General features: G+C 41.0%; 1 protein-coding gene across 4 annotated transcripts in view; it reads right to left on the bottom strand.

Annotated features, from left to right (window-relative positions):
• Positions 1-23425, bottom strand: part of LOC134358265 (adenosine kinase-like) — a 295164-nt gene that overhangs the window by 135427 nt on the left and 136312 nt on the right. For all 4 annotated transcript variants that reach the window (XM_063070283.1, XM_063070284.1, XM_063070282.1 and 1 more), the window contains exon 5: positions 4974-5146. In XM_063070283.1, the coding sequence (XP_062926353.1) occupies positions 4974-5146 (173 nt within the window). The remainder of the gene's footprint in view (positions 1-4973; positions 5147-23425) is intronic.

Here is a 23425-nt window from a genome sequence, read left to right as displayed (position 1 = left end):
CTTCCGGTTAAGAAGTTGAGGATCCAATAGCAGAGGCAGGTACAGAGGCCCAGGTTCTGCAACTTCTCAATCAGGATTGTGGGAAGAGTCAATGAACAGCATCCTGACGTTAGTGTTTGTGTTGTCCAGGTGGTCTAAAGCCATGTGGAGAGCCACTGAGATTGCGTCTGCCGTCGACCTATTGTGGCGATAGGCAAATTGCAATGGGTCCAATAGGTCTTTGTAGGCAGTGGTATAATTGCTGCTTTTTTGAAGCAAGTGGAAACTTCTGCCCGTAGCAGTGAGAGGTTGAAAATATCCTTGAATACTCCTGCTATTGATTGGCACAGGTTTTCAGAGCCTTACTAGGTACTCCACTGGGACCTTCCGTCTTGCAAGGGTTCACTCTCTTTAAAGTCAGCCTAACATCGGCTTCTGAGACAGAGATCACTGGGTCATTAGGTGCAGTAGGGATCCTCACAGCTGTAGTTGTGTTCTCCTTTTCAAGGCGGGCATAGAAAGTGAAGCATTGCTGCCATTCATGCTATTGGGTTTCAGTTTGTAGAAAGTAATGTCTTGCAAACCCTGCCAGAGTTGCCATGCATCTGATGTCGCGTCCATATGGGTAAACTACTTCCACTCCTTGGGAAATCATGTTAACAAGTTTACTTTGGAAAATTTTGATAAAGCGAGCTTTTGCCATGTCAGATGATCAAATCAGGAATAACCCAACTGGTTTTGTGACTAATGGTTAATTATTTGAAGGAGAGAAATGATCCTGGGAAATAACAAGAGAACAGGAATAGATAGGTTTATGAAAGGGATACATGTTTGTTCAAATTACTGGAGCTCTCCAAGAATGTAACTGACAGAATTATCAGAATAATGAGAGCTTACTAAAATGAACTGAGAAGTCAGCTCAAGGGCTCAGTCCATTGAGAGGGAGCAGCTCATGTGTAAATAGATGTTTCGGAATACACAGGATAGGTACGTGATTAAAAAAAAAATTCCAAGGGGAGGACCCACCATCAATAGTTAATGAAAAAAGTTAAAATTAGTATCTTAAAGAGAAACACACACAAAATGCAGGAGAAACTCAGCAAATGAATGAACGTAAACACGAGAAAATCTGCAGATGCTGGAAATTCAAGCAACACACACAAAATGCTGGTGGAACACAGCAGGCCAGGCAACATCTATAGGAAGAAGTACAGTCAATGTTTTGGGTCGAGACCCTTCGTCAGGACTAACAGAAAAAAGAGATAGTAAGAGATTTAAAAGTGGGAGGAGGAGGGGGAGACCAGAAATGGTAGGAGAAGACAGGAGGGGGAGAACATAGAACATAGAATAGTACAGTACATTACAGGCCCTTCGGCCCACAATGTTGTGCCGACCCTCAAACCCTGCCTTCCATATAACCCCCCACCTTAAATTCCTCCATATACCTGTCTAGTAGTCTCTTAAACTTCACGAGTGTATCTGCCTCCACCACTGACTCAGGCAGTGCATTCCACGCACCAACCACTCTCTGAGTAAAAAACCTTCCTCTAATATCCCCCTTGAACTTCCTACCCCTTTCCTTAAAGCCATGTCCTCTTGTATTGAGCAGGGTGGTGCCCTGGGGAAGAGGCGCTGACTATCCATTCTATCTATTCCTCTTAATATCTTGTACACCTCTACCATGTCTCCTCTCATCCTCCTTCTCTCCAAAGAGTAAAGCCCTAGCTCCCTTGATCTCTCATCATAATCCATACTCTCTAAACCAGGCAGCATCCTGGTAAATCTCCTCTGTACCTTTTCCAATGCTTCCACATCCTTCCTATAGTGAGGCGATGAAGCCAAGAGCTGGGAAGTTGATTGGCAAACAGGATACAATGAATAAATGTTCAACGTTTCTTGCTGAGACTGCTTATCAGGACTGGAAAGGAAGAGAAGAAATGCCAGAAATAAAAAGCTGGGAGAAGGGGAAGGTGGACAAGTTAGAAGTTGATTGGTGAAGCCAGGTGAGGAGGGGGGGGGGGATAAAATATGAAACTGGGAGGTGATAGGTGGAAAAGGCAAAGGAATGTTGAAGGAATCCAACAGGAGAGGAGAGTGCTTCATGGGAGAAAGGGAAGGAGGAGGGCACCTGGGGGAGAAGCTATGTACCTGAGGAGAAGAGGTAAGAGGCCAGAGTGGGGAATAGAAGGAGGAGGAAGGGGGAAGAAAATTAAAATTACTGGAAATTGATGTTCACACCATCAGGTTGGATGGAATATAGGATGTTGCTCCTCCACCCTGAGAGTTGCCTCATTGTGGCAGAAGGCCATGGACTAAAGTGTCAGAAAGGAAATGGGGATAGGAATTAAAATGGTTGGCCACCCGAAATTTCTATGTTTTACAAAGAGAAAACACACTGCTGCCCAAAGGGAGGAGGCAGGTTAGGAAAATGGACAGAAAATTTTAAAAACCAATGAATAATTAAATGGATAGAGTACATGAGAAATTCAGAAATGTACAAACCAATGAAAAGAATTTCATATAAAAAAGGAAAGGGTCAATATTGGGTATTAGTCCTATAGAAAAGTGGGTCTGGAGAGTAATAATGGAAAACAAGGAGACAGCCGAGGAATTAAAGGAGATTTTGTGTCTGGTTTTATTTTGAAGGGATACACACAGTGTCTTGGAAATTACTGTAAATCAGAAATGAGCAAACTTTTGAAAACACAGGCTGACAAGTCTCCAGGGCCTGATCCACTTCATCCTGCAATTATCTTACGGTCTTATAAGTAGTTTATATATTGGTTTTAATTTTCAAAATAATATTGCTAAGAATCCTGCCATTAACCTTGTACTCTGCCTTCAAGTTCAACCTTCCAAAACGTATAATTTCACATTTTTCTAGATTGAACTTCATCTGCCACTTCTCAGCCCAACTTGGCACCCAAACAACATACTGATATAAACTATGACAACTTTCCACACTATCCCCAACACCTCCAAAAGGAGCATTAAGCAGGGACATCCAAGTGTTGGTGTCTGATATGTGATGGAAGTATTTAAGGGAGAGACTGAAGGGCAGATGGAGGCAGATAAAGGATGAATTCTGGTAAGTGAAGTGTGTAGGTAGAAGGTAGATGGAACCAGGAAGGGAAGGTATGAAAATGGGCGATGTATAGGACGGAGGAACTGTATGGGAATAAAGCTGGAAGGAACAGCGATAAATGGGAAGGAGAGGAAGATGGGAACACAGGAGGTAAAGGTTACAGTATGTGAGACTGAAAAATTCAGCAATTATTTCTTGAGTTGTAGACTAAGTAAGTGGAATGAGATATTATTAACACTTCCCAATCTACCTATGATCATTTAAATTACATACCACCTCTGTGTTTATCTTGCTGGAGTGAATAACTTTACATTTATCCACGTTAAATATCTGCCATTTGCTTTAAAGCCCCTATGTCCCTCAGATTCCTTTTAAATATTTTCTCTTTTTACCTTAACTATATATCCTCTACTTGCAGACTCGTCTACATTGAGATAACGACCATTCACCTTATATAGCCACCCCTTAGTCTCCTACGCTCTAGGGGACAGATGTCCCAGCCTATCCAGCCTTCTCTTATAACTCAACGCTTCCAGCCCAGTAACACTCTGTGAGTCTTTGCTGTATTATTTCCAATGTTATCTTCCTATCTAGTTAACAACCAGAAACACATACATTCATGTAAGTACAGTCCCATTGACATCTGTACTGCAGTAACATGGCAACCTGACTCTTGTACTCAGTTCACCTCATTCATACTCTGAGCTGCAAGTCATTATTAGCTTTCAGTCCCATTAATTTCTCCAACATTTTTAAAAACTAATACCAATTTCTTTTTAAGTCCTCCTCTACATCACGTTGTAGCTTTCTTGGGATTTCTGGTTCATTATTTGTGTGTTCTGTGAAGACAGAATTAAAATAGTTGTTCAATTGTTCTGGCAGTTCTTTCTTACATGTTGTAAATACTCTTGTTTCTGACTAAGGGGCCTATGTTTATCTTCACAAACTTTTTCTATTTAGTATGTTTTGTTCTTTTCAAGTTTACTCATATTGTAATTTTGGCAACTTTACATGACTCCCTTGTGGGTGTAAAGTTCTTTTGATCATTTATCTTTCAGTGGGGCTATGCCTTTAAGAGACAGGGCTAATACCATGCACAAAGAAAGGATAAAATCCACTGAAGATGGTGAGATCTTTATACCTAATCCTTTCCACATCTCTCTTTGCCATCAACTCACAGTCTCTGCTGTTTTAACTTGGAAGGCTAGACAAAAACATACGGTAGACTGGAGGAAAAAATGGAAGATGTGGTGTAGTATGTAGAATACATTTTAAAATAAGGAAAATAATGTAAAATAAAAGGACCAGATGTAACGCTGAGTGCGTACAAGTAAACATTGCACAAATGGATAGGGCTACAGCCATCAACACTTTGGAAGAATTCACTAACCATGGGAAAGGTGTAACATAGATTAACATGGAGTATACCACAAATAAGGAAGTCGTCGGAAGTTTGAGTTTATTTCCACCGCAGCATACAAGACCAAGTACAAATAAATCAAGATTTTTGGGAGCTGTGGTGTGATTAACAGGAAAAGATTACTTTTGTTGGTCACATAGCAGAGAAGACAAGCAAGACAGAAGAGTTTAAATGAACAAAAATTATAATTCCTAGGCATAAACCATTTATATGAAGTAGAGACCATGAATACATTATGCTTATTTCCCTGAAGTCTGGGGAGTAATTTGGGATTACTTGGAAATTATAATATTAATACAACGGTTCTTTTGTTTGAGACTTATCTCAACAAGGACTCTCAAACAGTAGACATAGTTGCACTGAAATAAACAAACCTTGAATGAAACATACTGAAGATCCACTGACCAGTCACTCGGAACAGCATTTGACCTTTTAAACAAAACAAGTATTCTAACCTTAAAACCAAGTTTCTTGAAAGGATTCGCTGACCTGTTGTCACCAGTGATGCAGGCAGCACAAGTGCCAGTTGGTTGTTCACTTTGCTCATAGTAATGGGCATCAACATGCGCTTCTTCAGCTTTTTCCTTCAGGATGTCACCAAATTTATCTTTTCCAATGCACCCAAAGAAAGTTGCTACTTTATGGGGCTGCTGAATCATCCACTGCAAGTGAAGGGAAAAATTTGTTTCAAAAAGTATGATGGTAGATCTAAGACAGTCCATCAACGTGCAATCACCTCCAAAATACAAGCCCGCAGTTCTCACAATTTAGACTTCTATAAATTCACCTAGATGCCCACACTTGCCATAATCCTGAAGCAGCCCCAATCAAAGTTGTAAATTATGTCCTTTGTGATTGTGATCACAAAGATAGATTAACCATAGAACCATAGAAACTACAGCACAGAAACAGGCCCTTTGGCCCTTCTTGGCTGTGCCGAACCATTTTCTGCCTAGTCCCACTGACCTGCACACGGACCATATCCCTCCATATACCTCCCATCCATGTATCTGTCCAATTTATTCTTAAATGTTAAAAAAGAACCCGCATTTATCACCTCGTCTGGCAGCTCATTCCATACTCCCACCACTCTCTGTGTGAAGAAGCCTCCCCTAATGTTCCCTTTAAACTTTTCCCCCCTCACCCTTAACCCATGTCCTCTGGTTTTTTTCTCCCCTTGCCTCAGTGGAAAAAGCCTGCTTGCATTCACTCTATCTATACCCATCATAATTTTATATACCTCTATCAAATCTCCCCTCATTCTTCTACGCTCCAGGGAATAAAGTCCCAACCTATTCAACCTTTCTCTGTAACTGAGTTTCTCAAGTCCCGGCAACATCCTTGTAAACCTTCTCTGCACGCTTTCAACCTTATTTATATTCTTCCTGTAATTTGGTGACCAAAACTGAACACAATACTCCAGATTCGGCCTCACCAATGCCTTATACAACCTCATCATAACATTCAAGCTCTTATACTCAATACTTTGATTAATAAAGGCCAATGTACCAAAAGCTCTCTTTACAACCCTATCTACCTGTGATGACACTTTTAGGGAATTTTGTATCTGTATTCCCAGATCCCTCTGTTCCACTGCACTCCTCAGTGCCTTACCATTAACCCTGTATGTTCTACGTTGGTTTGTCCTTCCAATGTGCAGTACCTCACACTTGTCAGTATTAAACTCCATCTGCCTTTTTTCAGCCCATTTTTCCAGCTGGTCCAAGTCCCTCTGCAGGCTCTGAAAACCTTCCTCACTGTCTGCTACACCTCCAATCTTTGTATCATCAGCAAACTTGCTGATGCAATTTACCACATTATCATCCAGATCATTGATATAGATGACAAATAACAATGGACCCAGCACTGATCCCTGTGGCACACCACTAGTCACAGGCCTCCACTCAGAGAAGCAATTTTCTACCACCACTCTCTGGCTTCTTCCATCGAGCCAATGTCTGATCCAATTTACCACCTCTCCATGTATACCTAGCGACTGAATTTTCCTAACTAACCTCCCATGCGGGACCTTGTCAAAGGCCTTACTGAAGTCCATGTAGACAATATCCACTGCCTTCCCTTCATCCACTTTCCTGGTAACCTCCTCGAAAAACTCCAACAGATTGGTCAAACATGACCTACCACGCACAAAGCCATGTTGACTCTCCCTAATAAGCCCCTGTCTATCCAAATGCTTGTAGATTCTGTCTAATGCAGAATAACAGCCAAACTGATAGAAAGGTTGAGTGGTGGTAATAATCTTCTGAGGTGTATATATTTCAATACTAGGAGTATTGCGGGGAAGGCGGATGAGTTGAGGGCGTGGATTGACACGTGGAATTATGACGTTGTAGCAATTAGTGAAACTTGGCTACAGGAGGGGCAGGACTGGCAGCTTAATATTCCAGGGTTCCGATGTTTCAGATGTGATCGAGGCAGAGAAATGAAAGGTGGGGGAGTGGCATTGCTTGTTAGGGCAAATATTACAGCAGTGCTCAGGCAGGACAGATTAGAGGGCTTGTCTACTGAGTCCTTGTGGGTGGGGCTGAGAAATAGGAAAGGCATGGCCATATTAGTGGGATTGTATTACAGACAACCCAATAGTCAAAGAGAATTGGAAGTGCAAATCTGCCGAGAGATAGCAGGCAACTGCAGGAAACATAAAGTTGTGGTGGTAGGGGATTTTAATTTTCCATATATTGATTGGGTCTCCCATACTGTTAGGGGTCTAGATGGTTTAAGAGTTTGTAAAATGTGTTCAGGAAAGTTTTCTAAATCAGTATATAGAGGGACCAACTAGAGGGGATGCAATATTGGATCTCCTGTTAGGAAACGAGTTAGGACAAGTGACAGAAGTCTGTGTAGGGGAGCACTTTGGTTCCAGTGCTCATAACACCATTAGTTTCAACTTGATCATGGACAAGGATAGATCTGGTCCTAGGGTTGAGGTTCTTAACTGGAAGAAGGCCAAATTTGAAGAAATGAGAAAGGATCCAAAAAGCGTGGATTGGGACAGGTTGTTCTCTGGCATGGATGTGATCGGTAGGTGGGAAGCCTTCAAAGCAGAAATTTTGAGAGTGCAGAATTTGTATGTTCCTGTCAGGATTAAAGGCAAGGTGAATAGGAATAAGGAACCTTGGTTCTCAAGGGATATTGCAACTCTGATAAAGAAGAAGAGGGAGTTATATGACATGTATAGGAAGCAGGGAGTAAATAAGGTGCTTGAGGAGTATAAGAAGTGCAAGAAAATACTTAAGAAAGAAATCAGGATGGCTAAAAGAAGACATGAGGTTGCTTTGGCAGTCAAGGTGAAGGATAATCCAAAGAGCTTTTATAGGTATATTAAGAGCAAAAGGATTGTAAGGGATAAAATTGGTCCTCTTGAAGATCAGAGTGGTCGGCTTTGTGCAGAACCAAAGGAAATGGGGGAGATCTTAAATAGGTTTTTTGCATCTGTGTTTACTAAGGAAACTGGCATGAAGTCTATGGAATTAAGGGAAACAAGTAGTGAGATCATGGAAACTGTACAGATCGAAAAGGAGGAGGTCCTTGCTGTCTTGAGGAAAATTAAAGTGGATAAATCCCCGGGACCTGACAAGGTGTTCCCTCGGACCTTGAAGGAGACTAGTGTTGAAATTGCAGGGGCCCTGGCTGAAATATTTAAAATGTCGCTGTCTACAGGTGAGGTGCGGAGGATTGGAGAGTGACTCATGTTGTTCCGCTGTTTTAAAAAGGATCGAAAAATAATCCGGGAAATTATAGGCCAGTAAGTTTAACGTCGGTAGTAGGTAAGTTATTGGAGGAAGTACTAAGAGACAGAATCTACAAGCATTTGGATACACTGGGACTTATTAGGGAGAGTCAACATGGCTTTGTGCGTGGTAGGTCATGTTTGACCAATCTATTGGAGTCTTTCGAGGAGGTTACCAGGAAAGTGGATGAAGGGAAGGCAGTGGATATTGTCTACATGGACTTCAGTAAGGCCTTTGACAAGGTCCCGCATGGGAGGTTAGTTAGGAAAATTCAGTCGCTAGGTATACATGGAGAGGTGGTAAATTGGATTAGATATTGGCTCGATGGAAGAAGCCAGAGAGTGGTGGTAGAGAATTGCTTCTCTGAGTGGAGGCCTGTGACTAGTGGTGTGTCACAGGGATCAGTGCTGGGTCCATTGTTATTTGTCATCTATATCAATGACTTGGATGATAATGTGGTAAATTGGATCAGCAAGTTTGCTGATGATACAAAGATTGGAGGTGTAGTAGACAGTGAGGAAGGTTTTCAGAGCCTGCAGAGGGACTTGGACCAGCTGGAAAAATGGGCTAAAAAATGGCAGATGGAGTTTAATACTGACAAGTGTGAGGTATTGCACGTTGGAAGGACAAACCAACGTAGAACATACAGGGTTAATGGTAAGGCACTGAGGAGTGCAGTGGAACAGAGGGATCTGGGAATACAGATACAAAATTCCCTAAAAGTGGCGTCACAGGTAGATAGGGTCGTAAAGAGAGCTTTTGGTACATTGGCCTTTATTAATCAAAGTATTGAGTATAAGAGCTGGAATGTTATGATGAGGCTGTATAAGGCATTGGTGAGGTCGAATCTGGAGTATTGTGTTCAGTTTTGGTCACCAAACTACAGGAAGGATATAAATAAGGTTGAAAGAGTGCAGAGAAGTTTTACAAGGATGTTGCCGGGACTTGAGAAACTCAGTTACAGAGAAAGGTTGAATAGGTTGGGACTTTATTCCCTGGAACGTAGAAGAATGAGGGGAGATTTGATAGAGGTATGTAAAATTATGATGGGTATAGATAGAGTGAATGCAAGCAGGCTTTTTCCACTGAGGCAAGGGGAGAAAAAAACCAGAGGACATGGGTTTAGGGTGAGGGGGGAAAAGTTTAAAGGGAACATTGGGGGGGCTTCTTCACACACAGAGAGTGGTGGGAGTATGGAATGAGCTGCCAGACGAGGTGATAAATGCGGGTTCTTTTTTAACATTTAAGAATAAATTGGACAGATACATGGATGGGAAGTTTATGGAGGGATATGGTCCGTGTGCAGGTCAGTGGGACTAGGCAGAAAATGGTTCGGCACAGCCAAGAAGGGCCAAAAGGCCTGTTTCTGTGCTGTAGGTTCTATGGTTTCTATGGCCTCTTCGGTCCACCTACAAAGAAGCAATGTCACTGGCCCCCTCTCCAGCTTCTTCAATAGTCCCAAAATTTCTCTTGAAACCAAGTACTGAACGGGTGCTCTTTCAAACTGTCAGGCTAAACAATGCAAACAATATGAACTCATTCTACCAAAATATTTTTCTCCTTTGCCAATCACCTTAAAATCCTTTCACGAATAGGTCAATATTTTGAAACCTCTCTTCATGACTTCTTCACCTCTTATATAAAGACAGCAATATGCTTTTCCTCATAACTCAGGTTTCTCGCAACTTCTGATGCATTTGACCACACCATATGGAGACCAAGCACCTCTCTTCCATTGTTCAGCATCACCTTACCTGTGCCAGTGGAATGAAACATAAACATAGAAACATAGAAAATAGGTGCAGGAGTAGGCCATTTGGCCCTTCGAGCCTGCACCACCATTCAGTATGATCATGGCTGATCATCCAACTCAGAACCCTGTACCAGCCTTCCCGCCATACCTCCTGATCCCTTTAGCCACAAGGGCCATATCTAACTCCCTCTTAAATATAGCCAATGAACTGGCCTCAACTGTTTCCTGTGGCAGAGAATTCCACAGATTCACCACTCTCTGTGTGAAGAAGTTTTTCCTAATCTCGGTCCTAAAAGGCTTCCCCTTTATCCTCAAACTGTGACCCCTCGTTCTGGACTTCCCCAACATCGGGAACAATCTTCCTGCATCTAGCCTGTCCAATCCCTTTAGGATTTTATATGTTTCAATAAGATCCCCCCTCAATCTTCTAAATTCCAACGAGTATAAGCCTAGTCGATCCAGTCTTTCATCATATGAAAGTCCTGCCATCCCAGGAATCAATCTGGTGAACCTTCTTTGTACTCCCTCTATGGCAAGGATGTCTTTCCTCAGATTAGGGGACTAAAACTGCACACAATACTCCAGGTGTGGTCTCACCAAGGCCTTGTACAACTGCATGGAATGGATTGTACATTCACCTCAGATCTCAATAACAATGCCGGTATAATCCTTTTACTTGTCAAGACACATTAATGATTTACTTTGCACAGGCCTTCTACACTTTGTCATCTCTGTATTTTTACAACCTTATCCCCTGTATTTTCTTAGCATTCATTAATTCTTTACATCTCTGCATAGGATGCCATCCATCATATACAATTATCTGGGAACGAAATGTTCTAATATACACTATGTGTACTATGAGCATAAAATATAGGAGTAGACAGCAATAAAATACATTGAATTTCAAACATGATCAACTTTTCCTCTAAAGTCAAAATGCAACACCATACTTTCCATACTGTATGTATGTTAGAAATTTCCACATTCCTCCAAATACCTGATTTCATTGAAGTTTTGTAAATCCCAAAAGTTACCTAAACTGTTTTTCACAAATTTAATCATTAATAGCCCAAACAAGAGAAAATCTGCAGATGCTGGACACACAAAATGCTGGAGGAACTCAGTAGGCCAGGCAGCATCTATGGAAATAAGTACAGATGACATTTCGGGCCAAAACGCCAACTGTAGTTTTTTTCCATAGATGCTGCCTGGCCTGCTGAGTTCCTCCAGCATTTTGTGTGCGTTGTTCACTAACAGCCCAACAGATTATATGCTTAACATCCGAGTCCAGATATGGGCAGAGCAACAATGGTACTAGACAGCGACTTCTTTGAGCTCATCAGCGGAAACAGCTTAATTCTTACTTTTAATATCTCTCTTTTTCCTTTCCAAGGTGGACGAGATTCTGTCAAAGACTGCAACCTAGAGCTACACTCAAACTTTGATTCTTTGCAGCAATGGGACGTGCTGCAAGGGCTTACTGACAGGCCATTTTTCAATATCCCAAGAGCACAGCCGAGAAGACGAATGCACCTTTGGAGTTCTGAGGCTTGCAGCCTTGGTGATGAACTGATTCTATGGTTATTGAAGAATTGTGGGAGAAAATAGAATACCGTGAACAGTTATCAGCTGTCAGAGGGCCCTGTATTTGGCGAATCTCTCTCTCTCTCTCTCTCTTTTGCTGGTGGAGGAGAGTTTGTTGCCAAGTCTCAAGTCAGAGAACTCGGGGTGGGGTGGGGGGAAGAAGCAATGTGGCAGACTTTTAACATTGTAAGTCAGCAAGTTGTTTTGTTTATGTCTCCCCTCTTGCTGAGTGACACCTATCTGTCCCTTTGTTAGGTAGAGAGGAGGCCTGTGGTATGTCAAATTGTAGCGTGAATGATTAGCTTCTGTTGTACTGCAGATCGTGGTTTTTCTTGGAGGGGTTTTCCTATTGCTTGCTTGATGGTGGAGGGTGCCAATGCTTTTTTGCAGAAGTAAGTGGGGGGAGAGGGTTATTGCTTTGGTGTTGCTTGTGCTTGGTGGGGAAGTAGGGGGGCTTTTCGGTTCTAACGTTTTTACTGTCACTTACTTTTTGGGGCACTCCTCTGTTATTGTGGATATCTGCGAAGAACAAGAATTTCAGGTTGTATATTGTATATATTATCTGATATTAAATGGAAATATTGAACTATTGGAGAGGTTGTTTGAAACAAGCTTTATGGACCACTTTCAATAGCGAAAGTAGGCAAGGACAAAAAATGGCATGAAATGGGTATGGCTATATTTCTGAATACACCGTTGAGTAAATAAAATTACTTTAAGAAAGCTAATTAGGAGTTGAGAAAGTTGACAATTGTAGTACCTTCATTCTGTAGTATCTTCCCAAAGCTCAGACGAGCAGCTGGAATCCCTATAACAACTATACACTAACTTCAAGTCTGGAGCGCATTTGTCCTAACTTTTTAGCAACAAATATATAATGTCTCGCTAACCTTCACAGCAATGACATGTAGGCAGGTCAACATGGGATAAGGTGCTCTCACTGACGTGTTACCTTTTACCCTGTGTGGTTTCCACAACAAAATGTACTTATTGTGGTATTTTAGGCACAACCCTATCATTAACTTTAACTGAAATGTTAAACTCAAAAGTCAATGGTTTGGAACTCAACATCGACAAGAAAGAAGGTACCCTTTTGTAAACCCTTAATTTTTCTTAATATTCTTGCAGGAGCAGTCTAGTCTTCAATGATTTTAGATTATATTAAATTCCTTTTGATTATAAATAATTATTCCTTTTATGTTCAAAAGCTAAATAAAATACCAGAAAAGATCTGTAGATCTGGGCATAAAATATCTGTAAACTCTCTTTATTGGGTAGTTCAAAACAAAAAAGGTAACATGCTTAATAAAATTTCTACACAAAGACTTATCAGCTTTGGCTCATTGTTGTGAATATATTTCTGAAACGACAATGTTTCAGAAGAAACTTGCCAAAAGCTTGTGGATATTAATCACTTGGTTCAGCATTTAAAATTCCCTTACACCAACTAAAACACCAAAATTCACCTCTAATAAGCCACTGGGGAGATTTTCACAAATATAGCTTAAAACAAATCCAAGCCTCTGTGTCTTTGAGCAGTGGGATTTTGTCTACTTTCCTAAAGGGAAATTATACACAGAGCCATTAAGACCCAACATCACGGTAAATTGAAACTTGGAGCTTTGTTATTTTGCAGACACATTCAATAAATAATGGAGTGTGAATCTAGCAGAAGAGGGGAAGTCATAAAATTTAATTTAAATACTACTTTCAGTAGGCTAGTATTGAGTGCATTCACTTTTCAGTCTGACACTCACTATTCCCGATGGAATGCTCGCACTGTAATGATTCTTCTTTTGCACTGTAAACTTAGATAATGTTTCAGCCCAATTATTCATAATACAAACATTATCAATTTAAAACAATACTGAGGGAATTGAAACTTATGCAGAGATTTAAGTAGCATGTAAAAAATGTTCTTAGTCTTTCCCGTTAAGGATGACAACCATAACAATGATTAGGTATGGTAGGTATGCCAACACTGTTTTTCAGGTGATGTTCATTGTGCTCATTCAGTCTTGCTATTCCCAGAATTGCCCTTATGGAGGATTAGTCCAATTAACTTGAAGAACACCAATTTGCTTGCAGCTGACAACAAAACCTTGGGTCCACCTAAATGCCAAGAGACAACACTCCAACTCCCCCCCCGCCACAACTCCAAGTAATGTTTATGACTAAGCCAACTCAGTACAACCATTATACATCATAATCCCCAACAGGGACAAATAAACCAGAAAATGGGCATCTCAAACTGATATTATAGACCATCCAATAGTAACAGGAGCATCGAGGAGCAGATAGGGAGACAGATTCTGGAAAGGTGTAATAATAACAGGGTTGCCGTGGTGCGAGATTTTAATTTCCCAAATATTGATTGGCATCTCCCTAGAGCGAGGGGTTTAGATGGGGTAGAGTTTGTGAGGTGTGTTCAGGAAGGTTTCCTGACACAATATGTAGATAAGCCTACAAGAGGAGACGCTGTACTTGATTTGGTATTCGGAAATGAACCTGGTCAGGTGTCAGATCTCTCAGTGGGAGAGCATTTTGGAGATAGTGATCACAATTCTATCTCCTTTACAATAGCATTGGAGAGGGATAGGAACAGACAAGTTAGGAAAGTGTTTAATTGGAGAAAGGGGTGGTTGAGGCAGGTTCGATGTTGTCATTTAAAGTTAAATTGGATAGCTATATGGACAGGAAAGGAATGGAGGGTTATGGGCTGAGTACAGGTCAGTGGGACTAGGTGAGACTAAGAGTTCGGCACGGACTAGAAGGGCCAAGATGGCCTGTTTCCGTGCCGTAATTGTTATATGGTTAAAACAATAAAGGAAAAAGAAAGGAACTTTAACATAGAAACATAATAAACATCCGTACGTCAAAACAAAGTACGAGTAGGGCAAAGTTCTACCAAGGTAAAATGTCCAAATTTATAAGCTGGTGTATCTATACAAACATAAAGGATCAGTAAATTTATTAGACATCTGAGCTCAAACTTAGATCTTTGAGAAATTGTTGTGCTTCATCCACGGATTTAAACCATTTAAACGATTTATCAGGCAGAACAACCCTTAGGCGAGCCGGGTATAGCAAAGCCAGTCGGCAACTCCTCCGATATAATTCCGACATCACTGTTTTAAAATGCAATATATCTTGCATTACCTCAGGACAATAATCTTCAACCAGACGAAACTTAAGATTTTGATGCTCAATAATTCCTTTCGGACGAGCAATTCGAATTAAGTGCTCCTTAGTATTCACATAGTGAAATCAAAGAATTACCGGGTGCGGTGTTAGCTCTTTCGAAGGTTTTGATCTCAGCGCCCAATGCGCACGATCAAGTACAGGAAGAGAAGAAAAAACCTCCGAGCCAAAGACCTCCATTAAGAATTGAGAAAAAAATTTAGTAAGATCCCCGCTCTCAACGTCTTCAGAGTCCTATTATCCACAAATTCTGTCTGCGACTACGACTCTCCAAATCAATAATCTTTCCTTTATACTGCTCCAATGTATGAGTGGTTGAAGTTAATTTCTTTTCCAAAGAATTCAATCTGCGATCTCTCTCCTTCCCAGCTTTAGTAAGCTCTGAAATTTGCCGCTGCTGTTTTTTGTTCTCCTTTTCAAGTGCTGCCAATCTACCTTCGTTCTCCTTCAACAATACTTCCAAAACAGCAAATCTTCTATCAAATTTTTCATCCAAAAGATTTGAGATAGCCTCCAAAGTAAGTTGAGACTGTTTAGGCTGTTCAAAGCCACCTTCTTTCTTTCCACTTCCATTACTGGTTACCTGGCCTTCGGCTAATAGTTTTCTTCCTGTTAGCCATTTCTGTCGATTAAAATTCAGAATTCAAGCATATAAAAGTGTTATAAACACTTTGATAAAGATAGCAAAGGGGTGGTAAGTACATTGAAAAATGAACAGAGCAAAGCCAAAATGCGACCTACTCCATCTAGTGCCCACAAGAGAGTCCCCCAGACTCCTCAATACCCAGAGCCTGGACAGCGACACCAATGCACAAATCCATGTTGACTGTTCCTAATCAGACCCTGTCTATCCAGATAATTATATATACCATCTCTAAGAATACTTTCTATCAATTTATCCACCACTGACGTCAAACTTACAGGTCGATAATTGCTAGGTTTACTCTTACAACCCTTTTTAAACAATGGAACAACATGAGCAATACACCAATCCTCCAGCACCATCCCCATTTCTAATGACATTTGAAATATTTCTGTCAGAGCCCCTGCTATTTCCACATTAACTTCCCTCAAGGTCCTAGGGAATATCCTGTCAGGACCCGGAGACGTATCCACTTTTATATTCCTTAAAAGCGCCAGTACTTCCTCTTCTTTAACCATCATAGTTTCCTTTCTTTTCAAATCTTTTTATTGTTATATACAGGAAAAATAACATGAGTACATCGAAGTAACAACACTTACAATGCCTCAAAAAATTATCTTAAAGATTGAAAAAATTTTTTGTGATAACACAAAAAACCTGCTAAGCAGAAAAGTGAGAAAAAAAAGAACCCATTAGGTGTACAACCCCGGAGTCATGCATCATACAAAAAGCTTCTAAAAATAAACATCAAACCACCAGCAAGAAAAGAAAATATACTAAAAAAATTTACAATTAGATCGTGGAAAAATTATATCAATTAACTCAAATGATAATAACGAGCAAATGAGCCCCATCTTTTCTCAAAATCAAATAAAGGTTCAAAGGTTCGACTTATAATTTTCTCCAAACTGAGACACAGCATCACTTGAGAGAACCATTGTGACAAAGTGGGAGCCGATGTATCCTTCCACTTCAACAAAATGGCCCTCCTAGCTATCAATGTAACAAATGGAATAACATGTTGGTCAGACACAGAAATACCATGAATATTTTGAGGAATTATTCCAAAGACCACAGTTAATTTATTAGGTTGTAAATTAATTTTAAGTGCTTTAGAAATTGTTCCAGAACTGTTCCAATATAGAACAAGACCAAAACATATGTGTCAGTGTAGCTATCATAGTTTCCATAACTTCCCTACCTGTTTTCCTTATCTTATACAATTCAATATCTTTCTCCTTAGTGAATAGTGAAGAAAAGAAATTGATTCAGAATCTCCCCCATCTCTTTTGGCTCCACACATAGCTGTCCACTCTGATTCTCTAAGGGACCAATTTTATCCCTCACTATACTTTTGCTATTAATATAACTGTAGAAACTCTTGGGATTTATTTCCACCTTACTTGCCAAAGCAACCTCATATCTTCTTTCAGCTTTTCTAATTTCTTTCTTAAGTTTCTTTTTATATTCCTCGAGCACCTCATTTACTCCATGCTGCCTATATTTATTGTAGGTATCTCTCTTTTTCCGAACCAAGTTTCCAATATCCCTTGAAAACCATGGCTCTCTCAAACTTTTAAACTTTCCTTTCAACCTAACAAGAACATAAAGATTCTGTACCCTCAAAATTTCACCTTTAAATGACCTCCATTTCTCTGTTACATCCTTCCCATAAAACAAATTTTCCCAATCCATTCCTTCTAAATCCTTTCGCATCTCCTCAAAGTTAGCCTTTCTCCAATCAAAAATCTCAACCCTGGGTCCAGACCTATCCTTCTCCATAATTATATTGAAACTAGTGGCATTGTGATCACTGGACCTTTAGTGCTCCCCAACACAAACCTCCGTCACCTGACCTATCTCATTCCCTAACAGGAGATCCAGCACTGCCCCTTCTCTAGTTGGTACCTCTATGTATTGCTGCAAAAAACTATCCTGCACACATTTTACAAACTCCAAACCATCCAGCCTTTTTACAGTATATTACTTTTTTATTTTTAATTGTTCACTTTTGAAAATTATTAAGACTCTGTTTTCTGATTATTTCTTTTTTCTTGAAATATTATTAAGATTGTATACTGTTTCATTTTTTAAGACCTTGTCTTCTAAAATGGTCTGAAAATGGCTGTTTTGCTTTCTAACATTCTGCTTGCCAACAGATTTCATGACAATACGTACAGGACTGAGATTTGCCAACCAGTGGAGTGGTGCCGCTGCAACAACCTGGCATTCAACGTCAGTAATATGAAAGAGCTGATTATGGACTTTCAGAAGGGTAAGACAAAGGAACACATACTAATCCTCATAGAGGGATCAGAAGTGGAGAGAGTGAGCAGTTTCAGGTTGTTGGGTGTCAAGATCTGTGAGGATCTAATCTGGTCCCAACATATCAATGTAGTTATAAAGAAGGCAAGACAGCGACTATACTTCATTAGGAGTTTGAAGAGGTTTGGTATGTCAACAAATACACTTAAAAACTTCTATAGATGTACCATGGAGAGCATTCTGACAGGCTGCATCAGTGTCTGGTATTGGGGGTGGGGGGTGGGGGGCGCTACTGCACAGGACCAAAAGAAGCTGCAGAGAGTTGTAAATTTAGTCAGCACCATCTTGGGTACCAGCCTACAAAGCACCCAGGACATCTTCAAGGAGCTGTGTCTCAGAAAGGCAGCATCCATTATTAAGGACTTCTAGCACCCAGGGCGTGCCTTTTTCTCACTGTTAGGAGGTACAGAAGCCTGAAGGCACACACTCAGCGATTCAGGAACAGCTTCATTCCCTCTGCCATCACATTCCTAAATGGACATTGAACCCTTGGACACTACCTCACTTTTTTTTAATATACAGTATTTCTGATTTTTGCATGATTTTTAATCTATTCAATATACGTATACTGTATAAAGTATACTAAATAAGATTTATTTATTTATTATTATTTTTCTTCTATATTATGTAGTACATTGAACTGCTGCTGCTAAGTTAATAAATTTCATGTCACCTGACGGTGATAATACAGGTGTCCCCCGCTTTTCGAACGTTCGCTTTACAAAACCTCACTGTTACGAAAGATCTACATTAGTACCCTGTTTTCGCTAACAGGAGGTGTTTTCACTGTTATGAAAAAAAAGGAAGTGCGCCCCGAGCAGCCACTCTCCCCGGATTCGGAACGGCATTGCTTAAACACGTGCCTGTGAGCAGCCGTTTGCAAGATGAGTTCTAAGGTATTGGAAAAGCCTGGAAAAGCTCGTAAGGGTGTTACACTTAGCGTAAAACTAGACATAATTAAGCGTTTCGATCATGGTGAACGAAGTAAGGACAAAGTGAGTTTGGCTTGTGGAAGCTGACGAACATGGTGTTGAATAGGTTTTGGCATCCCATGACCAAGAACTGATAGATGAAGAGCTGATGCAATTGGAAGAGGAAAGGATAACAATTGAAACTGAATACAGCAGCGAACGGACCGAAAGTGAAGTCGTCCAGGAACTGAACCTGAAGCCACTGCGTGAGATTTTCGCTGTACGACTTTAATTTTGAAACGGTATGTCGGTTTAGGGGATATTTACAGGATGGTTTGAGTCCTTACAAAGAACAGTATGACAGAAAAATGCGCGAGGCTCAGCAGTCAAGCAAGCCTTCCACATCAGCCACAGCAGACGACGAACCTCGACCTTCGACATCGAGGCAGGCAGTCATAGGAGAAGATGAGCTGCCTGCTCTAATGGAAACAGATGACGAGATGACACCCCAGTGTCCCACCACCCCGCGGTTCGTGGATAATGCAGCGGTAGCCAGGAGGCACACAGCACATCTTTAAGAAAAAAGCCGAAATAAAGATGCTAATTAATTAAGTGCCGCCCGACACATAATTAATTAGCATGTTTATTTTGGCTTTTTTCTTAAAGATGTGCTGTGTGTCTCCCGGCTACCGCTGGACCCCTGCACGCTTCGCGGCAATGTATCGGTTGGCGGCCTGGAGGGTGGGGCCACTGCACCACCCAACCTGTGACGACTCAGTCTAACACACCACCATCAGTGTGCTCGGCGCTGAACCAATTCCGGTAAGTGATACTACACTATGCATACATTATTTCTACTTTATATAGGTTGTGTATTTTTACATGTTATTTGGTATGATTTGGCAGCTTCATAGCTTAAAGGTTACTGGAGAGCGCTTGCACCGTGTTTTTGCCAACAGCGCTTGCGTGAGGTTTTCTGCCGACGGCGCTTGCGCGAGATTTTCGCAGCGGAGAACAGTGCAGTAATGATTGTGGAAAAGTATTTCTACTTTATATAGGTTGTGAATTTATCATATCATTCCTGCTTTTACTATATGTTACTGTTATTTTAGGTTTTATGTGTTATTTGGCATGATTTGGTAGGTTATTTTAGGGTCTGCGAATGCTTACTAATTTTTCCCATATAAATAAATGGTAATTGCTTCTTCGCTTTACGACATTTCCGCTTACGAACCATTTCAGAGAAACGCTCTACCTTCGGATGGCGGGGGAAACCTGTAAACCTGATTCTGATTCTGACAATGCTGGGGTTTGTACTTGTGAATAGACAACTGAGAAAGTCATGTTTCATAATTCTAAACAAATAACAACCATGCAACTGGGTTTGGTAACTTTTTGTTGTTGTTGGCCTGAATAATTAAATCCCCCACAGCGCAAGGCCAGAAAATTAACATCCCTGATCAAAGATAATCTCCAGATCCTGGCCACCAGCTTCAAATGGCAACTGTATTTAACCTGAGTGGAAAGATGTTGATAGAAACTGAAAAGGCTTCTTGAACTATTAGAAAATACTTCTAATAGTCTAAAGAACATAGTGAATTATATGCAACAAAACCTTTTCCCATTCTCATAGATTCCAATTAAAATTTTCACGAGCACCATTACTTTTGTCTACACTATTTTGTCCTTTCTGTCTGATCTTTCACCAACAGGTTCATTCTTTTATTTATCTAAGAATCTATTTCCTTGCTTGAACATAGAACATACAAATCTACAGCACATTACAGGCCCTTCGGCTCACAATGTTGTGCCGACTATGTAACCTACTCTAGAAACTGCATAGCGCTCTATTTTTCTAAGTTCCATGTATCTATTTAAAAGTCTTTTAAAAGACCCTATTGTATCCGCCTCTACCACCGTCGTATTCAACGCACCCACCACTCTGTGTGTGAAAAAATTACCTCTGACATTCCCCCTGTACCTACTTCCAAGCACCTTAAAACTATGCCCCCTCATGTTAGGCCATTTCAGCCCTGGGAAAAAAACCTCTGGCTATCCACACAATCAATCCCTCTCATCATCTTATACATCTCTATCAGGTCAACTCTCACCCTCCTTTGCTCAAAGGAGAAAAGGCCAAGTTCACTCAATCTGTTCTCATAAGGTATGCCCTCGAATTCAGGCAACATCCTTGTAAATCTCCTCTGCGTTCTCTCGATAGTATCCACATCCGTCCTGCAGTGAAGTGACCAGAACTGCACGCAGTACTCCAAGTGGGGTCTGACAAAACTCTTGTACAGTTGTAACATTACCTCACGGCTCTTGAACTTAATCCTGTGGTTGACGAATGCCAACTCACCACAAGCCTTCTTAACAACACTGTCAACCTGTGCAACAGCTTTGAGTATCCTGTGGACACAGACCCCAAGAGCTCTCAGATCCTCCACACTGCTAAGAGTCTCACCACTAATATTACATTCTGTCTTCAGATTTGACCTACCAAAGTGAACCACTTCATACTTATCTGGTTGGAACTCCATCTGCCACTTCTCAGCCCAGTTCTGCATCCTATCAATGTCGCACTGTAACCTCTGGCAACCCTCCAGGTTATCTACAACACCCCCCCAACTTTTGTACCATCAACAATCTTACTAAACCACCCTTTTACTTCCTCATCCAGGTCATTTATAAAAATCACACAGAGGTGGTGTTGTGGATCAGAACAGATCCCTGCAGAACACTACAGGTCAACCACGTTCATGCACTTTAGAACCATAGAACACTACAGCACAGAAAACAGGCCATTCGGTGCTTCTAGTCTGTGCCAAAACATTATTCCACTAGTCCCACTGACCTGCATCCAGTCCATAACCCTCCAGACCTCTCCCATCCATGTACCTATCCAATTTATTCTTAAAACTTGAGTCAGCCCACATTTACATCAGATGGCAGCTCGTTCCACACTCCCACCACTCTCTTGAGTGAAGAAGTTCCCCCTAATATTCCCCCTAAACCTTTCTCCTTTCACCCTAAAGCCATGTTCTCTCGTATTTATCTCTCCTAATCTAAGTGGAAAGAGCCTATTCACATTTACTCTGTCTATATCCCTCATAATTTTGTAAACCTCTATCAAATCTCCCCTCATTCTTCTACATTCCAAGGAATAAAGTCCTAACCTGTTCAATCTTTCCATGTAACTCAACTCCTGAAGACCCGGCAACATCCTAGTAAATCGTCTCTGCACTCTTTCAATCTTACTGATATCCTCCCTATAGTTAGGTGACCAGAACTGCACACAATACTCCAAATTTGGCCTCACCAATGTCTTATACAACCTCACCATAACATCCCAACTCCTACACTCAATACTTTGATTTATGAATGCCAGGATGCCAAAAGCCTTCTTTACAACCCTGTCTACCTGTAACGCCACTTTCAGGGGAATTATGTATCTGAACTCCCAGCTCCCTTTGTTCCTCCGCACTCCTCAGTGCCCTACCATTTACTGTGTATATCCTACCTTAATTTGTCCTTCCAAAATGCAACACCTCACACTTGTCTGCATTAAATTCCATCTGCCATTTTCCTGGCCCATTTTTCCAGTTGGTACAGATCCCTCGGCAAGCTTTGAAATCCTTCCAAGCTGTCCACAACGTCTCCAATCTTAGTGTCATCAGCAAACTTGCTGATCCAATTTACCCATTATTATAACCATATAACAATTACAGCATGGAAACAGGCCATCTCGGCCCTTCTAGTCCGTGCCGATCTCTTACTCTCACCTAGTCCCACCGACCTGCACTCAGCCCATAACCCTCCACTCCTTTCCTGTCCATATAGCTATCCAATTTAACTTTAAATGACAACATCGAACCTGCCTCAACCACTTCGCTACCACTCTCTGAGTAAAGAAGTTCCCCCTCATGTTACCCCTAAACTTTTACCCTTTAACTCTCATGTCCTCTTGAATCTCACCCACTCTCAATGGAAAAAGCCTATTCACGTCAACTCTATCTATCCCCCTCATAATTTTAAATGCCTCTATCAAGTCCCCCCTCAACCCTCTATGCTCCAAAGAATAAAGACCTAACATGTTCAACCTTTCTCTGTAACTTAGGAGATGAAACCCAGGCAACATTTTAGTAAATCTCCTCTGTACTCTCTCAATTTTATTGACATCTGTCCTATAATTCGGTGACCAGAACTGTGCACAATACTCCAAATTTGACCTCACCAATGCCTTGTACAACTTCAACATTACATCCCGACTCCTATACTCAATGCTCTGATTTAAAGGCCAGCATACCAAAAACTTTCTTCACCACCCTATCCACATGAGGTTCCGCCTTCAGAGAACTATGCACCATTATTCCTAGATCCCTCTGCTCTACTGCATTCTTCAATGCCCTACCATTTACCATGTATGTCCTATTTTAATTAGTCCTACCAAAATGTAGCACATCACATTTATCAGCATTAAACTCCATCTGCCATCTTTCAGCCCACTTTTCTAAGTGGTCTAAATCTCTCTGCAAGCTTTGAAAACCTACTTTATTATCCACAACTCCACCTATCTTAGTATCATCTGCATACTTACTAATCCAGTTTAGCAGCCCATCATCCAGATCATTAACATATATGACAAACAACATCGGACCCAGTACAGATCCCTGACACACACCATTAGACACCGTCCTCCAATCTGACACACAGTTAACCACCACTACTCCCTGGCGTCTCCCATCCAGCCACTGCTGAATCCATTTTAT

This window comes from Mobula hypostoma, chromosome 18 (genome assembly GCF_963921235.1).
Source record: "Mobula hypostoma chromosome 18, sMobHyp1.1, whole genome shotgun sequence".
In the NCBI taxonomy this organism is placed as follows: domain Eukaryota; kingdom Metazoa; phylum Chordata; class Chondrichthyes; order Myliobatiformes; family Myliobatidae; genus Mobula; species Mobula hypostoma.
Note: the sequence above shows the minus strand (reverse complement) of the source record. Positions and strands in the feature narration are given on the sequence as shown.